This window comes from Cnephaeus nilssonii, assembly GCF_951640355.1.
Source record: "Cnephaeus nilssonii genome assembly, chromosome: 6".
Taxonomy (NCBI): domain Eukaryota; kingdom Metazoa; phylum Chordata; class Mammalia; order Chiroptera; family Vespertilionidae; genus Cnephaeus; species Cnephaeus nilssonii.
In genome coordinates, this window is record NC_137077.1 from 86,773,758 (window position 1) to 86,792,978 (window position 19,221).

Below are 19,221 nucleotides of genomic sequence, written 5' to 3' on the forward strand. Positions count from 1 at the left end.
TGGTAACCACCCCGCCTGCCTTTTGTGTTTCTTTTAAACTCTGAACGTCCCTCCTATTTGGATGTTGAAGGATGTGCTTCATTTCAGGAACCTTGTCAAGTTGCTGTTGAGAAGCCGGCACCATCCAAGACAGCAGGAGGAGGCGGGTTCGAGGGGATTAAGACGAACAGAACCACCCGGGGCGGGCAGGTCAGGCTCTGTTTTTCTGTTGATAATGGGAAAATCCCCCTTCAAGTGACCATAACAACTACCACTTTGGGTTCCTTTTATAAAAATCCCTTTTTTACTTTATACCAAAATTCCCTTTTTCACCTTTGGTTTTAAGCCAAGTTTCATTTAATTGGCTCAGTACATCAAGATGGCACATTCACATAAAAGAAATTAAAATTCTGTAACTGTGAAAAATGTTGTTCTGGGAGGAGTAAAATTTTAAAGGTGATGTCGCTCACGTGGGGAGAGTTAGGAGGAAGTAAGACACACAGCACTGAGGGGATTTCAGTTCAAACCACATATTATGATCGCATTTCTGGGGACTATGTGCAAGGGAGAGCATGCAAAGTATGCACACTAAACAAATTCCAATTGCTTTTCTTTACTTTGTAGAGACAATCTAACCAGTAGTTAATAATTCCAAAACAAAGAGTTATTTCTATCTAATGTATCTTTCTCTCCACTTCTCAAAAAATGGTTATCTTCCATGCAATTTCATTGGAAATTCCTCTTATTCACCAAGATCAACTAATAGACATATTTGAAAAGAGAGGAGGTGACAATGTAAGCATTTTCAGGCAGACCCTGGGGCTGTGCTTCGAGCACAGAGACGTGCTGACTTCCTTCAGTGGACAGAAGTTAATTGAGCATCTAATATGTGGTAAAAAACAAAAGGGCAAGTTCTTATTCTCATTAACCTTGGGGTCTAGTAGGAGCAAACAGAACAACTTTTTTTAAAAAAAGGCTCAGTTTTCTATTCCAAGACTAATCTGTGCTTTTGATTTATCCAATTGCTGCTCTTTAAGGTCAAGTGCCAATATAAATAAGTAGCACATTTTTAATCACTACCGAAAAGTTGACAGTAACTTTAGGTAAATTAAGTAACAGGCAACGGGAATGTGAATCAAAATGGATTATGAAGTTAATTAAAAGCATTACAAAAGCTTAGTGTGCCAATATTTCAGACTTTAAAAGTCTTTGAGGTCTTAATGATTGATGGGCTTGTTAAGTGAGGGACCTTTCTCTTCCCATTGATTTATAAAACTAAGGCATAGTTACAGGAACTGGGATCAAGGAGGCAGTGACTTTTTAAAAAAATTAAACTTATCTTTTGTTGTTTCAGTTTTTTAAATTTTGGTGAAATACACATAGAATAAAATTTACCAGCTCTACCATCTTTTGTAAGTGTACACTATTGTGTAACCATCACCACCATCCATTGCCAGAACATATTTCATCTTGCAAAATTGAAACTCTATATGAATTAAACAATAACTCCCCATTTTGCCTTCTACTCAGACCCACCATTCTTCTTTCTGTCTCTGAGATAGATTACCCTAGGTACCTTATATAAGTGGGACCATTACAAGACTTGTCTTTTTGTGACTGGTTTGTTTCACTTAACATAATGTCCTCAAAGTTCATGCATTTTTGTAGCATGTTCAGAATTTCTTTCCTTCTAAAGACTGAATAATATTCCATTGTGTGGATAGACCCCATTTTGTTTCTCCATTCATCTGTTGATGGGCATCTGGGTTGCTTCCATCTTTTTGGTATGTTGTTTGTGTTTTTTGTTGTTGTAGGAGTTTCTCATATATTAAAGATATCAATCCTCTGTCAGGTGTGTGATTTGCAAATATTTTTTCACATTCTGTAGGTTGCCTTTTCATTGTTTTGACTATGTCTTTTGCACAGAAATTTTTAATGTAATGATAAAGTCCAGTTTACAGATTTTTATTTTGTTGCCTGTGCTTTGGATAGTGTACCCAAGAAATCATTGCCAAATCCAGTTTTAATACACTTTTTCTCCACATTTTCTTTTATGAATTTCATAGTTTTAATTCTTAGACTTAAGGCTTTGATCCATTTTGAGTTAATTTTTGTATGTGGTATAAGGAAAGGGCCCAGCTTCATTCTTTTGCAGGTGGATATCCAGTTTTCCCAGCACTATTTGTTAAAAAGACTGTTCATTTCCCATTGAATAGTCTTGCCTCCCTGTTGAAAATAATTTGACTATATATGTGAGGATTTATTTCTGGATCTAGTCCATTGGTCTGAATGTCTATCTTTATAATTATAACATTGTTTTGGTTGCTGTAACTTCGTGATAAGTTTTGAAACCAGAAAGTGTGAATCCTTCAACTTGGTTCTTTTTCAAGATTGTTTTGGGGAAAAAAATCAACTGTTTTTAGAGATAATTGTAGATTCACATCTAATCTAATAATAGACAAATATGCAAATTGACCGCACCTTCGCTACGCCCAAACCACGCCCACCAGCCAAGCCACGCCCACCAACCAATCAGGATGAATATGCAAATTATCCAAACAAAGATGGCGGCTAATTTGCATATCACGACAGCGTAGAAAGAAGCCAAGAGCTGCAGAAGGGAGCAAAGCTGCAGAGAAGCAAGCAAGCCGGGGCGGGGGGGGGGGGAGGGGAGGAGAATGGAGGAGCGGAGGCGGGGCCGGGGGAGAAGGGGCGGGGCCGGGGGAGAAGGGAGGAGCGGAGGCGGGGCCAGGGGAGAAGGAAAGAGAGCGGGCTGGCGGAGAAGTTAGAAAAGCAGGGGGGCTGGCGGAGATCGCGGGGCGGGGGACAAGGGAGGAGAGCAGGCAGGGTGGGGTAGAGTGCAGCAGGAAACCCTATTGCAGGATTTTTCCTGCAACGGGAACGCTAGTATAGTTACAAGAAAACAATACAGAGAGATCTCACATATCTTTTACCCAGTTTCCTCCAATAGTAACTAACATCTTGCAAAACTATAGCACAACCTCACAGGTAGGATATTGACAGTGACAACAGTCAAGACACAAAGCAGCCCTGTCACCCCATGTTGCCCATCTGCAGCTGTACTCACTTCCCTCCGCCCTCCCACTCCCCATCTCTGACCCAGGCAACCACTGATCTGTTCAGTGATTTTATCTATGATTTTATCATATCATAAATGGAATCGCCTGGATGTATCCTTCTGGGCTAGGCATTTTTAACTCAATGTAATTCCCTGGAAATTCATCCAAGTTCCTTTATGTATCAATAGTTTGGTCCTTTTCATTGTTGAGTAATGGTCCAGACAATAGCTTTTTAAATTTCTTTTATTTTAAAGGGGAAAAACTAAAGTCACTGACTCCTGGTTTCTTGTACTGTCTTCCTGTATATGTTGACCTCTGATGCTGTGTGGTTAAAAGAACTGGGCTCACTACAGAGCAGGAGGAGACTGAAGATAAACATAGCCCAGACTCATTATCAGTGCTTCTCCATGGGTGCTTCTTAGTTTGGAGAGAGGCAGTTTGTTGATACTGAAATGTGTTGTCTTTAAATATATGACTTGGCACAGTATCTCAATTTTGGTTGAGAGAGAACAGAGTATTACTTGTCACAGGAAGAATTTCTCATGTTCCATGAGACATTGCTATCTTTCACTATCGTGTGGAATGGGAAAATTCAGATTTCTGATTTGGGTCCCCATGTTGGCCGGAACACTCTCTTCCCAGCAGAAAAGCCATCGAGAGCTTTCCATCAAGGCATCTTCCCACATCACCTATCTACTGCGCGCTCAGCACTGTGTCAGGCACTGGGGACTTGCGATGTGACTGGTGCAGACACAGTCTTAAGCTTCATGATGCTGAGCTTGGGTTGGTTCTTCCTACAGGTATTTATGGAGCACCTGTTAGGTGCCATTTTACTGAGCTCCATGGATGCAATGAGGAGGACACGAATGAATCAGGCACCTCTCTTGCCATCAGGCTCATGAATCTCATACTTGAATACATAAGTAAGAGTGCAAGATAAGAAATGTTAACAGGGATGGGGAAAGTACCAGAAAGTATACAAACCCAGAGAGTTTCTCTGTGCCTCAGGCCTTATCTTAGTCATCCCTGTTTATGTAAACCCAGTGCCTGGCAGTTAAAAACACTTAATCGGTGCGGTTGGTTAAGTCTTTGATTGATGGATAGATTGATTGACAGAGATGGCATTTCAGCTGACCTTTGAGAGATAAGAAGCATCCAAACGCAAGGAGACTAAGGAGTGGGTATTCTAAGCAGAGGGACTAGTATAAGCAAAAGCATAGTGGGGGTGCCAGAAAATTCTGGGGTACCCATTCTAGGAAACCCCAAGTGATTCAATTTGGCTGGAGCAGAAGGTTGCAGGAAAATATGGGACATGGGTTTGGAATGCCCCTGGAGCCTGCATCTACAGGGCCTTACAGTCAGGCCTAGGAGTTTTCACTCTGTTCTTCAAAGGCATTAAAATGCTACTGAGATTTATTTTAGTCTTATATGCCCATAGTTCTGATTTATGAGATCTTATTCTTTTTAGCATATGAAGTTGCTCATCCCAGGACATGATACTTAGGAGATAGGGTTTTGGTTCAATCCCAGTTTGGGCCTGTTGCCCTTGCACAGATTCATGACCTATGACCCATCCCTGTACTCTGACCTAAGGACAAGTGCTGTCATTTACCAGGGACTGGATTAAGGAAAAGCATCACCAACATAGGGAAACAGACTCAAAACCCAGTGTCTGACCTTTGGCTGAGAAGTGCTTTCAGAGACGGTTGGCCCTGTCACCCTGCCCTAACCTCTTTTCCTTCCTTTTCTTAACAATCGTCTATCTAGTGCCTCTGCCTGCTCAGAGGAGAGTGGCTGCTCTCTTTCCTGTTCTCAAGGAAGGTTGTGAAGATCTGTGATAATGATGTTGTTCTAATATTTGTTGTTCTTGACGATATGCTTATCGCCAAAGTGCAGAAATAAACCATACACAGCCATGTCTCCTCTAGAGGAATTTACATTCAAACTATTCCTTTCTTTCTCCTCCTCCATCACTTTTGAATATGCATTTTAATTTCTCAGGGGCGATAAGGACCTTGCCTTTAAAAGTGAAATTAACTTTAATATGTACCTTGTTGAGTAGCTTCTGTGGGCTCACCACTGTACTGCGTGCTGTGGGATTCACTGACAATTGTTCATTCATTCACTCATGCGTTCAAAATATGTCTATTGAACACTTACTTGTGCTAGTCAGGCAGGCAGAGTGTGCGCCCTCAGGGAGCTTGCATTGTAGAACTTACAATATTTGGGAGGAAGTAAGATTCATTTCAGGCAGCAGGTGAGTGTGCATAAGAGAAAAGGATGTAGGCAGGAATGTCAGAGTGTACTGCCCTGAGTAGTGATAGCTGATGCTAGGGGAGCCTATGCTATATCCGCAGCTCCGAGTATCTCTTTATGTCAGCCTCCGATGGACCGATTTTGCCCATTTTATAGAGCAGGACATTTTACAGAGGGTGAGTAGGAGGTAAATGACAGGCAAGAGACTTGAACCTAGGCAGTCTAATGGCAGAGCCCACAGTTTTGGCCACTACTCTACGTTGTATGACCTTAGATGAAAATAAGCAAATGTTAAACCGAGTAGTATTGATAAAAATCAACCTGGAAGGGAGGAAACTAATACTAGCTGCTCTTGGCATTTGGCTGCCAAGCCTGCCCCATCTGTGCCGCAGACGGTGGGACAAAGACCTCCAGCCTGGGCAGGTGTGAGGGGAGCGTGTTAGTATCGAGCCTCCGAAGGAGACGGGTAGGTTGGGGTGTCAGAGAGATGGAGTCAGACCCAGGCAAGGCCGGCATCTTCTCCAAGACAGAAGGGAAACTGAGGCCCTTAGGAGAGTGGAGCAGCAAGAGTCTCATGCCAAAGTGAAACCCAGCAGAAGGTGGATCTTGAGTGGCTGGGTTCAATCCGCAACCAGGGGTCTCTGCCGGAGAGGGAGAGCTGCCCTCCCTGGTCACGGAGTCCTGGTCGGCCAGTCCGCTCGGCCAGTCCGGTTCTGAGGCGCCACATGAGGAGGGCTCCGTGACAAAGGGTAGCAGCTTTATGGAGTGGCCTGGCAGCCCCACCCTGGGCCATGGCAGCCTCACCTTAGAGTCCCCAGGTCAGAGAAGTGAGCCGTGATCTCTCTGCACGGAGCTGCGGGCCATCACCTTCTCCCTGGAGGTCGCAGGTTTACCCTCAGTCGGCCTTCTAGCTCTTGCCTGTTCCCAGGACCAACTGCAAGTTACATCTCAAGTTCCTGAGGTCTGTACCTGGGGCCCAAGCAGCAAATGGATAATCCATTTGATCCATTTAGCTCTCTAATTTTTCTTTGGTGGGATTGTATTTTGCTATTTTCTTTCCATCTCTCACCTCCTTTTACACTTTACCATCTCCACGGCTGGTTGCCACTCTTAATCTGTATGTTTCATTAATATATGACTTCTGTCCTGCTCAGTCATTAATAAAGACGTTAAATAATTCTGAACCAAATCCTCACCCCTGTAGAGCCCTACAGGACACTTTCCTTTAATTAGTTATGCTACCTTTCATCTCTCTAAGGTCCTTTGGTTTCAGATTTCCCGCTGGGTTTGAATCCACGTGACTTTCATCCAGTCCTGTTTGAACTAATTTCATGAGTGAAAATCTGAGAGACATTTTACTGAATGTTGATTCAGGTCCAGGCCTACAGAGAGCTTTGCTATATTCAGATTCTTTTTAACAGATTAATAGAGAACAAGTTGGCCTTAATAAACTGAGCCTTCCTAATGTACCTCTTTCCAATATTCTTTTCAATCCTAGCAGTGTCCCCTCCATTAATGTCATGGCAGTTTGAATTGTGTTGACGTCAGACTTCATAAAAGGTACACTTTCTGTCGGGAGTAATCCTCTTAGACCTTTTCAAAGATGACTATTTCTTAGTGGTGTTCTATTTCCAATAACTTAAATGACTTCGTTTTTTTAAAAAATACAACTACTTGGGTATTCTGTAATCGCCTAGTTAACCCGTTTCTGATGTGCTTTCTTGTACAAAACAGGGAGTGATTTAAGCAACCAGAGCTCAAACTGTTTTATTACATAATTTAAATTTGGGCAATCATTTAAAAATAACTCTTAAGTCTTTCAAATGTAACTGACAGGGAGTAGGCTACTCTGAGGTTAATTGCTGGACACCACAGGGCTGTGAGGGTTACATTCTATGGTATTTTGATTTGAAATGTGGAAATCCTTGGACATAGGATGGGGAGGAATATCCCTATAGAAATTGTCTTTGTATCAAGCTAGATTATGTTTTTAAGTTACCCAAACCCTTCTATGTACAAGCTTGGGGCCCACTACTTCATGTCAGATGGTGAATTAACTCTTGATTAAAATACAAAAATCAACCTAAAATAGTAAGTGTGTGGAACAGTTTGTGGGGAGATCATTCCTTGCGTTTAATCTATACTGGATTTTAAAAATCTTTATCAGTAAAAATAGAAAATGTTATATTTCTAAGAATTGTTGCAGTCGTATAGCACAGCCATGTAGCTACCCAACATGTGTGTGTATGTGTGTGTGTACGTGTACCTGCACTGTTTATTTAATGAGGTCCTCTTGGTAGCTCTTTGACTCACTTATTAAGATTAGGAGAGGTCCTCCAAGCAAAACAAAGGACAACTAATCTGACCCTCTTTGAAAGTGGAGTGGAGGCATCTGCTTTCATGAGATAGTCCAGAGCTGGATTCCATCCTCGACGCCAGTGGAAACTTCTCCAAACAATAATGTTTCTAATGAAATCTTTTTGAAGTGGCAGGGCTGTCTCTCCTTGGGGCGGGGCGGGGGGGGGGGGCGGATAAAGAGAAGGCGACGTGGCTGGTCCTCTGATAGTGTTTATAGAGCCATTTAAGCAACAAAATAGAAACCCCTCCAAAACCTCATGTACATTCGTTATAAGGCTCTCTTCGTCCTCTACTCAGAGTAGAGAAGTAGCATTTGCTTGAATAGACATCAACAGTATAAATATAAGAAGCAGAAAGGGCTATCTAGAAAGGACCCCGGGAATCGTATTTGGCTTGGATGTAAATATGAGTCTACATTGATGTTCACATAAAACAAAACAAATACACAGTTTCTCTTGACCCCCTAGGAAGACAGTGGACGCCTCTAGTGTAGGAGTCAGCAAACTTTTCTACAAAGAGCCAGACAATAAATATTTTAGGCTTTGTGAGCTATGAGGTCTCTATTGTAATGATTAAGGTCTGCCACTGTAGTGTGAAAGTAGCCAAGATACCATGGCCAGTGTTATTCAGTGGTTAGAGTGCCAGCCCGAAGGATTATGAGTTCAATTACTGCTCAAAGGCATGTACCTGGGTTGCAAGTTTCATCCCAACCCCGGTGTGCAGTTGGTCTCGGTCTCTCTCTCTCTCTCTCTCTCTCTCTCTCTCTCTCTCTCTCTCTCTCTCTCTCCCTCCCTCCCTCCCTCCCTCCCTCCCTTCCCCTCCCTCCCTTCCTTCCACTTTCTAAAAACCAATGGAAAAAATATCCTCAGGTGAGGATTAACATCAACAAAAACAAAGGCAAAAAGAAAGTGCACAAATGAGTGGGTGTACCTATGTTCCAAAAAAACACTTTCTTTATGGACACTGAAATTTCAATTTTATGTATTGTCGCATGTCATGTATTATTACTATTTTTTGACAAATTTTCATGGGCCATAAAGAAACAAGCCAGTCCTAACCGGTTTGGCTCAGTGGATAGAGCGTCGGCCTGCGGACTCAAGGGTCCCAGGTTCGATTCTGGTCAAGAGCATGTACCTTGGTTGCGGGCACATCCCCAGTGGGGGGTGTGCAGGAGGCAGCTGATCGATGTTTCTAACTCTCTATCCCTCTCCCTTCCTATCTGTAAAAGATCAATAAAATATATTTTACAAAAAGAAAAGGAAAAAAAGAAGCAAGGCATAGGGTGGATTTGGCTGCTACAGACAAATCCAGTAGTTTGCCAGCTCTTGACCTAATGCACACATTATGTGCCCCCACAGCAACTAGCGCTATTCTGGGGACGCTCTAGGTGTTCGGTAAATACTTCTTCACTTAGCTGTCACTATGTCAGAGCAAAGAGTAAGCCTTTTCTATACAACACACACTTGACATTTGCAAGGGATTTATCTTTAAGTCTCTGCTAATCCCTCCATTCCAAGGACCACTCTTGCAGATAATTTCCCCCATAAAATGCACTCAAGTATAACAGAATAATTAAAGTGACCCTTTCAGGCCCTCCATGATTCTATAAATATGGGGCTAAAGTCCTTTACCAGGCGATTAAAATAAACTCTGCCACCGAAATCAATTCTCTGTCACATTACATCATTGCTGTAATGACATTAATGATGGATTTACCTCCATCGGAAAAACCAATCCATAATGATGATGAGTGATGGTGACCCCTCTACCATATAGCACCTGTGTTTGCCAAGTGGCAGAATGATCAAGCATCCCTTTCAGTGGGATGGGCGGGCCCAGTAGCCTAGCAAGGCCATCCTGGTGAGTGTCACACACACAAAGGAGCCGAGAATACTAGGCTGCCTCAAGAAGCAGTTGATAGGCAGGTGTTGGATGTGACTGAAACTTTCCCAGCAAAGGAAGAGCCTTCCTCCTAAACTTCATCCTCCAAGTGGATACACTCGGTGTTTAGGCCTTGACCAAATCCCATATGATTATGCATTTCTGGACCTACAGGTTGTTTTCAGATATCAAGAGTGTGAGTCACTCATGCTGAAGATCTGTTGTACTTTATATTGGCCAGAATCTTAGAACCTTCTGTCTAGTTTTAGTCACCACATTATAGGAAAATACAGACTTGCCAGTAATGCTCTACAGAAGCACCACAAAATGATCACAATGATAGATGGCAGCATCTATAGGAGAAAAGTAAGAAATCGGAATTGTTTTAGCTTTGAAAAGGAAGATGATTCTTACCATCAAAAAGGTCTTTTTTAAAATTTATTTTTTTACATATTTTTATTGGTTTCAGAGAGGAAGGGAGAGGCAGAGAGATATAGAAACATCAGAGAGAGAATCATTGGTCGACTGCCTCCTGCTTGCCCCCTATTGGGGATGGAACCTGAAATCGAACCCTTCACTCTATCCACTGAGCCAAACCAGTAGGGCTTTTTTTTCTTTTCTTTTTTTTTTAAGGGAATTTGATTAAACATTGCAAATGAAGAAGTAAGGTGCATAATACAGGGCCAGGTATCAGGTTTCCAAGGGAAACTTACTTGATGAAGAAAGGCCTGATAAAGCTTGCAATGGGTACCAAGGAGGAAATGGTGGTATCTGCAAACTGTGGAGAAGAAATGGTTGGCCACATGGGTTAGGCATCCAACTACTTGATATTAGGTGACTGAGCAGGTTTCTCCCTACAGTATACTTCTTGATTCAAATAGCCTATCTGAAATAAAAAAAAAAACAGGAACTGCTTTCTTGGGAATTAAAATTATCCAAAATGGCGTTTATTCTAACCAATGATGAGTCTGTCGTTGGCCCATGAGCAGTGGACTCCTTGTCTCTTTCATCGTTTTGTTACATTGTGAGCCTCCAGGGGCTGGACGGCGGCTAGCATTTTTGAGACTCTCATGCTATTTCACTCTTCAGACAGAATGTCAGGCTCTTCAACTGTATTTTCAACTGTCTTGTGAGACAAAGACTAATTGGTTTGACCTCATGCTGTCGCGTGTTGAGAGACATGAATCTTCAGCGCTCTTCCTTGAATTCATTGATTTCATTAAACACTGTCTGCTCGTGTTTGCAAAATGTTGTAATTTCCCAGTGATTTCTTCGAACTGCAGTGCATAAACAGATTTTTTTTGGAGCAATGCCATTTCTTAGCTTTGATCTTGTGTTTTAATATTTTATTTCCAATAGGTCTTCTCTGTTAAGTCCATTGAGCCACAGAAAATATCAACCTTAGGGAAAAGTAACGTGATAGTCACGGGAGCAAACTTCACCCGGGCATCTGATAACATCGTCATGATCCTGAAAGGAACCAGTACTTGTGATAAGGATGTGTGAGTTCAAATATTAGTAATTTTTTCTCAATAATGTGGTGAAATGCTAAAACTTATGCCAAATATAATCATTATGTAGTCAAATTATTTCCATGTGCCAGAGTGGACCAATTACTCTGCATATTTGATATAATATATTTTTAATAGTAAAATCATTTATACACTACATTTGAAGTTAATTGTGAAAGAATCTGTCCCATGTTACCCCAAAAAATCTCAGTACACAACAATTTCAGGATGTTGCCTGTTTTGGGTCTTGATTTGTTTTCATTAAACAAAACCAAGTATTTTGAATATCATTTTGAAGATGATCCACTTAGAAAAAACAGTCGAGTACCTCATATTTTTCTTAAAAAAATGTATTTTTATTTATTTCAGAGAAGAAGGGAGAGGGAGAGAGAGATTTAAACATCAATGATGAGAGAGAATCATTGATTGGCTGCCTCCTGTATGCCCCCTACTCGGGATTGAGCCCAAAACCTGGGCATGTGTCCTGACCCGGAATCAAACTGTGATCTCTTGGTTGAGGGTCAGTGCTCAACTACTGAGCCATACCAACTGAGCCGTACCTCCAATTTTGATGGGAAAATAATAGCAACTCTTCAGTAGGTGGCCCAAAGTTAAAAGAAGAAATTTTCTGATCCACTTTATTTTTTATAGCCTTCTCTTTATTGGATTGATTTCAGGCCCAAATAATAATTAAATAGAATGTAAATTAGTATTTTTTTTAAAAAAAAGAAAGAAAAACAAATGCCCCAACCCAAAAAGTAACTGGTCAGTGTAACACTTGAACATCATTATTTCTATGACTTATTTTCCCCTAATTCATCCTTCCAGTGAAACTTATGAGAGAAAACATTTCAGTGCCTCACTGACAGTCTTGTACCAATATTACCCCCCCTCAAAAAAAGAGATGCGCTAATAGCATGATAGATAATTTGAGTTTTGTGCTTGTAAGCTTTTATAAGTTTGGGCTAATTTGAAATAAACGACGTTGCCATCTACATGAAGTATAATACTGAGCTCATCCCCATCATGGGAATGCATTGATGGCAATCTGCTGAAGCGTGGTGTTTTGGTTTTTTAACTACTAAAACAGATTTGTACAGCGTTCCAATCTGCCACACTTATTTACTGATTTTCTGTTTTAATTCATTTGCCACATATAGCTGTCATCCCCTTCCCCTCCTAGCAGTAAGTTTGGGATGTCTGTCACCTTTTGGGAAAAGCTGCTCACCGATGGCTTTCCTCTGTTTTGCTACTTACCAGAATTATCCAGCTCACATTAGTGGCTGATCTGCACAACATGGGTATTTTTGTGCCATTTATCCTGGCTAAACACCTTGTTGCAAAAGCCTGTCATTTTGTATAACGAAATCTCAGTGTGTTCACTGGGAAGTAAGTCGTTTTTCAGAGCTTTACCCTGTTCCTGACTCTTTATGCTCTCATTTCAATTCCGAATGTGTGTTGAGATACTGCAGTTATTAAATTCAATGAGTCAGAGACCTTTCTGCATGTAGCATTTCACTAACCACATTTGTGTGGTGAACCCAAGTTCACGAGCAGTAAACATAATGCCCAGTTAATCCTACATCTGAATTCGTGTTGTAATCCCAAACTCTTTCAATATAGTATTTTTTAAAGCCTAATTACTCTAAAAGAGAAAAATACGAGAATGGTAGTGGAACGACCCACATATCCACCTCTTTCCTTCTAAAATTTATAAACAAGTGTGAATTTTTTAATTATCAGCTATTCTATGAAGAGTTTCCAAGAACTAGAATGAAAATCTGAGGAGGTGTAAGTACAAACTGACCCGTGTGTTTTTTGATGTTGCCTTACTATTTGAAGCTATTATTACAACTTAAAGGATCTGTGCGTGAAAGTTCATTATCATGCACATGTCCTTTGTAATAATAAATTCTCCTGTAGCATAATTACACTGAGTACTGTTCAGACACAACCCAGTCCCAACGATAGTGCTTTAGATGCCTATTGCAGACACGATGCACCGAGGAAGCTGCGGGTTCCAGGGGCCTGTTGTAGAAGGCTTTGCTTTGACTCCTGAAGGGTGGCAAGGACACACCCTGCGGTGTCAGGCACACCGGGAGAGTCCCAGCTAATTTCCAGTCTGGAGCAAGTTGGTAGGCAGCTTGGCTCCGATGGCTGATGGATTCTGAGCCCCCTGGGCCTCGCCGTGGACTTCAGTCCTGGGCTCAGTGCTCTTCGTACAGCAGAATTCCCCTCTCTGCCGGGGTTGAGTTCTACCCTCCCGGAGCTCAACTGGGACTTCTCTCTTTTTTTCTTTTTAAGCTTTTCATTAAGGACATTTCCAAACATACACAAGAGAGAAGAGTGTATGAACCTCTCTGTACCCATCCACCAGCTTCAGAACTTATCAACATTTGCCAACCGTGTTTCATCTATCTCCTCCACATTTTTGGAGGGAAAGGAAGAATTGCAGTCAGAGTTTTTCAAAGCATATCCCAGACACCATATCCTTTCACTCATAAATACCTCAGTATGTATCTCTAACAGATAAGGAGAGTGCCATGATTGTACTCAACAAAATTAACAGTAATTCCTTAATATAACTTAATACCCAGTCCATGTTCCACTTTCTATTAGCTGCTTCTTCCCTCATTTCCAAGAGAAATGCAACTAAAAACATAAAAATGCACAAAAGAGCCCTGGCCAGCGTTGCCCAGTGGTTAAAGTGTCAGCCTGCGCTCCGAAGGGTTGCAGGTTCAATTCCTGGTCAAGGGCACATACCTTAGTTGCGGGTTTGCTCCCTGCCCTCCCCTCGCCCCCACTGTCGGGGCATATGCAGGAGGCAACCAATCAATGTGTCTCTCTCACATTCTCACATTGATGTCTCTCTCTCTCTCTCTCTCTTTCTCTCTCTCTCTCTCTCTCTCTCTCTCTCTCCCCCCTCCGCCCTTCCCCCCCCCCCCACTTCCGTTCCTTCCACTGTCTCTGAAAAAGCAATGGAAAAAATATCCTCAGGTGAGGATTCACAAAACAAAAACATTCACCAAAGAAAGAGGAACCCTGCCTGGGATAACACCCCAACAGGATAAGTGGCCCTGGTTAATCAGCAGTTGCCTGCAGCTGTCTGCTAGTCAGGAGCTGTTGTGGGTAAGCAGCTGGGCTGTCTGTTTCACGTGAGTTCTGTTTCTACCCCTTCCTAGAGTACGGGTGAGCCACGTGCTAAACGACACCCACATGAAATTCTCTCTACCATCAAGCCGGAAAGAAATGAAGGATGTGTGTATCCAGTTCGATGGCGGGGACTGTGCTTCTGTGGGGTCCTTGTCTTACATTGCTCTGCCACGCTGTTCCCTCATCTATCCTGCTACCACCTGGATCAGGTATTTTCCAGATTCAGATTTTTCTCTCGTTGTGGTTAAAAAGGTCTGGTGCATAAAGTTCATGAATTTTATTCAGTTTCATATAGGAATCATCTGGTACAGACACGTGACCCTCTTCACTCTGTTTCACTTCTACCATGACACAAAGCTTTTTCCTTCCTACATCCTTTGTTTTAAAACCTTTAGAGTAGGCTGTTTTGAATAATTAGAGGAAGTATTGGGAGCCATCTAAATCAAAAGCAGTATGTGATTTCAAGGATTTTCCCTACATGAGAGATGGAAATTCTGAAATAAACCTTTCCAGATGAGTCCAAAAAAAAAAAACAAACAAAAAAAAAAACAACAATTATTTCCCTAGTTGAATTTAAATTCACATTTAGATTTTGGAAAATAACCCTAAAATAGTTTCTTCACCTAACACAGCATGAAGCTTACTTTCAAAGTACTGTCTAGGTTAAACTACAGATGAAGCTTTAAAAAGAAAAAAGAAAAAAATCACTTTGAATATCCTTATTTAAGATTAAGTGAGAGAGGTGGACACATTAAGCTGCTAGGGCTCCCATAGCAAAGTACCACAAACTGGGTGGCTTCAATAACAGGTATTTATGTCATCAAACTTCTGGAGGCTAGTCGTCCAAGACCAAGGTGCTGTCGGGGTTGGTTTCTTCTGAGGCCTCTCTACTTGGCTCACAGATGGCCTTCTCCTCCCTGTGTCCTCACAGGGTCTCCGCCCTGTGCCTGTCTGTGTCCTAAGCTCCTCTTTTTGTAAGAACACCAGTCATACTGGATTTGGGCCTACCCCAATGGCCTCCTTGAACCTTGATGACCTATTTGAAGACCCTGTCTCCAAAAGCAGTCACCTTCTGAGGTCCTAGGGATTAGGGCTTCAATAGTTCCACCCGTAACAGTGGCGTGAGGAAAACTGACGTCTCCAAACCAAGGCCCAAGCATGACAGTCCCTGCTCCGGGTCTAATTCCTTCCTATGAATAAAGGCGCCCATTGATGCGGCACTCCGCACATGCCTGCTGTGGGTATAGCTATTGACTCAGTTAATGCTCACAAGCGGAAAGGCTCTGCTCTGAGTGGCCCCTTTTGCAGATGAGGAAACTGAGGCATGGAGTGTTCAAATGACTTGCCCAGGCTCCCGGGGTGCTGTGCTCTAAGACGCCAGTGTTCTGCTTTGCCATAAAATAAGAGGCTTCTTGCTGTCCAGTCACCTATGACATTCTGAGCCCGTGTCTCTCGGTGACTCCTGGGCAAGAACACGGCTCCGCAGTCCGGCCGTGGGCCAGGCTTGGCTTGGTCTCCAGTAACGGCGACGGGCTGGCATGAGGCCAGCTGGGCCCTTTCTCCCTGTGGCGGGAAAGTTCAGGGCTTGATGTCTTTCTTCTGCCCTACACCATTAGCCTGCTGGTGCCCACGTCCTGGTCTTGTCGTCATGGGCCCAGCTGACATACCAGGCTTCTGTCCCCTGGAATGAGTGTCTAGTGACCTACACGAATGAGGGTGTGAGGGCAGCCAGAGCTGTGAACAGCTGTTTATTTCACATCTAATGACCACTTGGCTTATATGCGATTATGTGCTAAGAATATATGAACTCATTCGGCTTGGTTTTGGGGAGATAGACTGTAGCTGTTATTTATATGGTTTGCTGTCACTTATAATTGTACCTTGTCCAAAGTGTTTTCTGTCTCCCTAAATAAATATAATTGGTAGGTAGGGAGTTTGATTTTGAAAATTGTTAGATTGAAGAATCTTCATATAGATTAAGCAGCAATCAAACAACATTCTGTTCAGTGAAACCTTTGCAAGATACAGCTGATGATCTGATTATATGTGGAAACATGACACAACAAACTCAAAATTCCACGAAAGGATTTGGGCATTTCCTACAAATTATAACAGGATCTGACGTGATTTTTTTTATATGTATGTATCTTAAAAATTATGACTTTGTAGCCAGTATCTTTAAAAAGACTTCTAAAATTTGTCCTGCATTTGAAATTAAGATTTGTTAATTTGCTCTCAAATCTGAGTTTCATGGTAAGTGTGAACAAATTGGTAGCTTTGTTCATAAACACAAAGGCCTGTGTGTTTACTATGAAACTCTTATTGTTGCTTTTTTTCTTGCAGTGGTGGTCAAAATATAACCATCATGGGCAGAAATTTTGATGTAATTGACAACTTAATCATTTCACATGAGTTAAAAGGAAACATAAACGTAAGTCTTCGGCTGCTTTGTAATAGTTATTTTCAAGGATGATTTTGTTTTTATAACACCAAAATATGTTGGGGGATATAGTTTATTTCTGTGCCTTGTGACATTATATGCTCTTACCTGTTGTATGATATATACCATCAGTGCTGTAAAGGAAATAATAAGACCATATACCTGTGTTGAGTATTTCAAGCTGAGGCACAGAGGAAAGGAATGAACATGGTATGACAGGACCTGCCATTTCCTCCGTGTATGATTTGTGGCGAGTCACTAATGAGGCACTGTTTATGATACGTGTGAAAACGCTGTGTGAGTGGGGAAGGCGTGATGTAGAGGAAAATGGCATTCCTGTGGCGATCAGGGGGTGTTCCATCGCACAGAGAGCGGCGGTTCAGCGGATCGGTGACCTCTAAAGTCCCAGAGGTCGTAGCAGAGGCTTCTTCTCTTGCCATTGTCTCTTTGACCCGACCTGGTCCCTTCCTTCTGACCTCGCCTCCTCTTGCCTTTCATCTCTCCACACAGCGGTCTGGTGTCCACCCCTCCCTCAGTTCTTACACCCACAGGAATCACACAAGAAGCGATAGGTTTCCGATACAGGTTGGGGCTTCTGAGTGCAGGTCTAAACTCCTCCCGAATGCTCTCCTCACCCTCTTTCCTTTCAGTCCTGCTTTAATGAGATGTGGCGGCTGGCGGCTCGCTGGGGCCCGGCCTGACCACTCCCCGACCACTTGAGCCCTCCCGGGCCCGGCCCCAGTGTGGGTTCAGGCTGCAGGAGGCCTCCCTAAGCCATCCTCACAGCCTTGTCACACACACGACCGTCCGCTGACGTGCTTCAGAGCCAGTTCCAAGCCTCACGTTGTATCTGATTCCAGACCATGTCCCCATGATGTGATCACATCCCACTGAGTTGTTTGCGTAGGTTGACCCTCTGGCCAGAGGCCTGGCCTGAATGTGTGCGTGGACTTGCTCTCCCTCCCAGCGCTGTTCCTAGATCAAGTAGAACTTATTGTGCATCGACTGTGGGCAAAACATTTTGATGGGCGCAGGGGAAAAAGCAAATAAGATGGTCACATTGCCTTCATGGAGGGAAATAGCCAATCCCCGCTGGCATTGAAGGTGAAAGCATGGGGCGTCCTCAAATTCTAGGCCTCTGATTCCCGGCCCCCTCAGAAGCCCCGTAAGCCCAAGAGGGCACTGTGTGTTTCCCCAGGAGGGGGACTGAGAGGGGAGGGATTAAGAATGTCTGCGAGTGGAGCAGGCTGGGTAGCACTGGATAGGTGGGGACGGGAAGGCCAGTTCAGGTGCAAAGGACGAGGACAGGTCACTCCCAGGCCTGTGGTGGGAATGTGTCAGCCGGCACCCAGAGGGCGGGGCGGGAATGAGCGGAGGGCTGGCAGGAGCATCAGACAGGCTTTGCCCTCAGTTCCTGAGGCGGTGGGGAGAATGGGAGGTCTTTGAGCATGGAGTGGCGTGAGCATAGGCGCCTTTAGGATTGCTTTGGCAGTGGTGCGTGGGAGAGGTGGTGGCTGATAAAAGGCCAGGAGACTGATGAGAGTGCTCATGCCAAGCGCAGGTGTGTTGAGATGTGAGCGGGTCCGGTGACTCCGCTCTCCATTGGGCTGTTCTCAAGGGGGCAGGTCTGGACGGCCGGGCAGAGTGAGGAGCCGGAGATGATTGTCCTCTTCGCAAAGCAAAGCTGCCGTAAGAGGGAGGATGGGCACAGCGTGGTGGGAGTGAGAGCGCCGAGGAAGCTGAGAGGAGCGCCTGGGGTGGAACCTTGCACAGTAGCTCCGTTTTAAGGAGTGAAAGCAAATATAAGATGGCCCATGAAGCTGGCCAAGCAGTTGCTTGGAAACTAAAAAAAAAAAAAAAAGAGCATTTCCGATAGTGGCAGCTGGTAACTAGTATGGAAATTGAGAGAGTTGAGGATAATGAGGTTCGGGTGACCCCGTCACCGATCATCCTCCTGGAAGACACCTCTAATAGGGAGCCGGCCTGCTGGGGTTACGGCTGCTGCGAAGCTAGGGCAGCAGGTCGGTGGTTTTCATCGCAGCGCCAGAATGTGAGCCGGGGCCGGGCTGTCGTTGGAAAGGTGTGACGGGAGAAGGAGGTTTTGCTTGTCCACATCTCAGCCCTTGGCATCAGATTTTTCCCACCTCTGGCCTCGTCCTACCTCCTTTGTATAAGCCGGTATTAGAGAGTAAATAAAAAGAGGAAAACTGCCCACCTGGCTAATTCCTTTCCGCACATTGTATTGCTCTTCTGTAAAACATTCGTCAGCCTCTCTTTCCTAGCAGCTTTCTCTGCCCCTCTCTCTGCGCCTGAAAATGCCAATATTTATGTGTTAGTTTTTATAAATAAACCTGTAAAGTGGGCCACCCGTTCTGCATTGTTTCCAGCCCTCATGCTCTTCTTTCCCGGGGAATGAATTGTCCCTGTAGTTTGCGCTCCCCTGTTTTCTGTCCAGCCTGCAGAGCCCTCTCCTCCCTGTGGTTAGTGGTTTCCGCTGGAGCCTGCGGGAGGTTCCCGACGTGGCTCAGCCAGCTTGGGCCTCGTGGGGGTTCCTCTCCTCCTT

General features: G+C 43.6%; 1 protein-coding gene across 2 annotated transcripts in view; it reads left to right on the forward strand.

Annotated features, from left to right (window-relative positions):
* Positions 1–19,221, forward strand: part of PLXNC1 (plexin C1) — a 160,564-nt gene that overhangs the window by 84,399 nt on the left and 56,944 nt on the right. For both annotated transcript variants that reach the window (XM_079773938.1, XM_079773939.1), the window contains exons 9-12: positions 88–189; positions 10,914–11,056; positions 14,248–14,427; positions 16,562–16,649. In XM_079773938.1, coding sequence (XP_079630064.1) covers positions 88–189; positions 10,914–11,056; positions 14,248–14,427; positions 16,562–16,649 — 513 coding nt within the window. The remainder of the gene's footprint in view (positions 1–87; positions 190–10,913; positions 11,057–14,247; positions 14,428–16,561; positions 16,650–19,221) is intronic.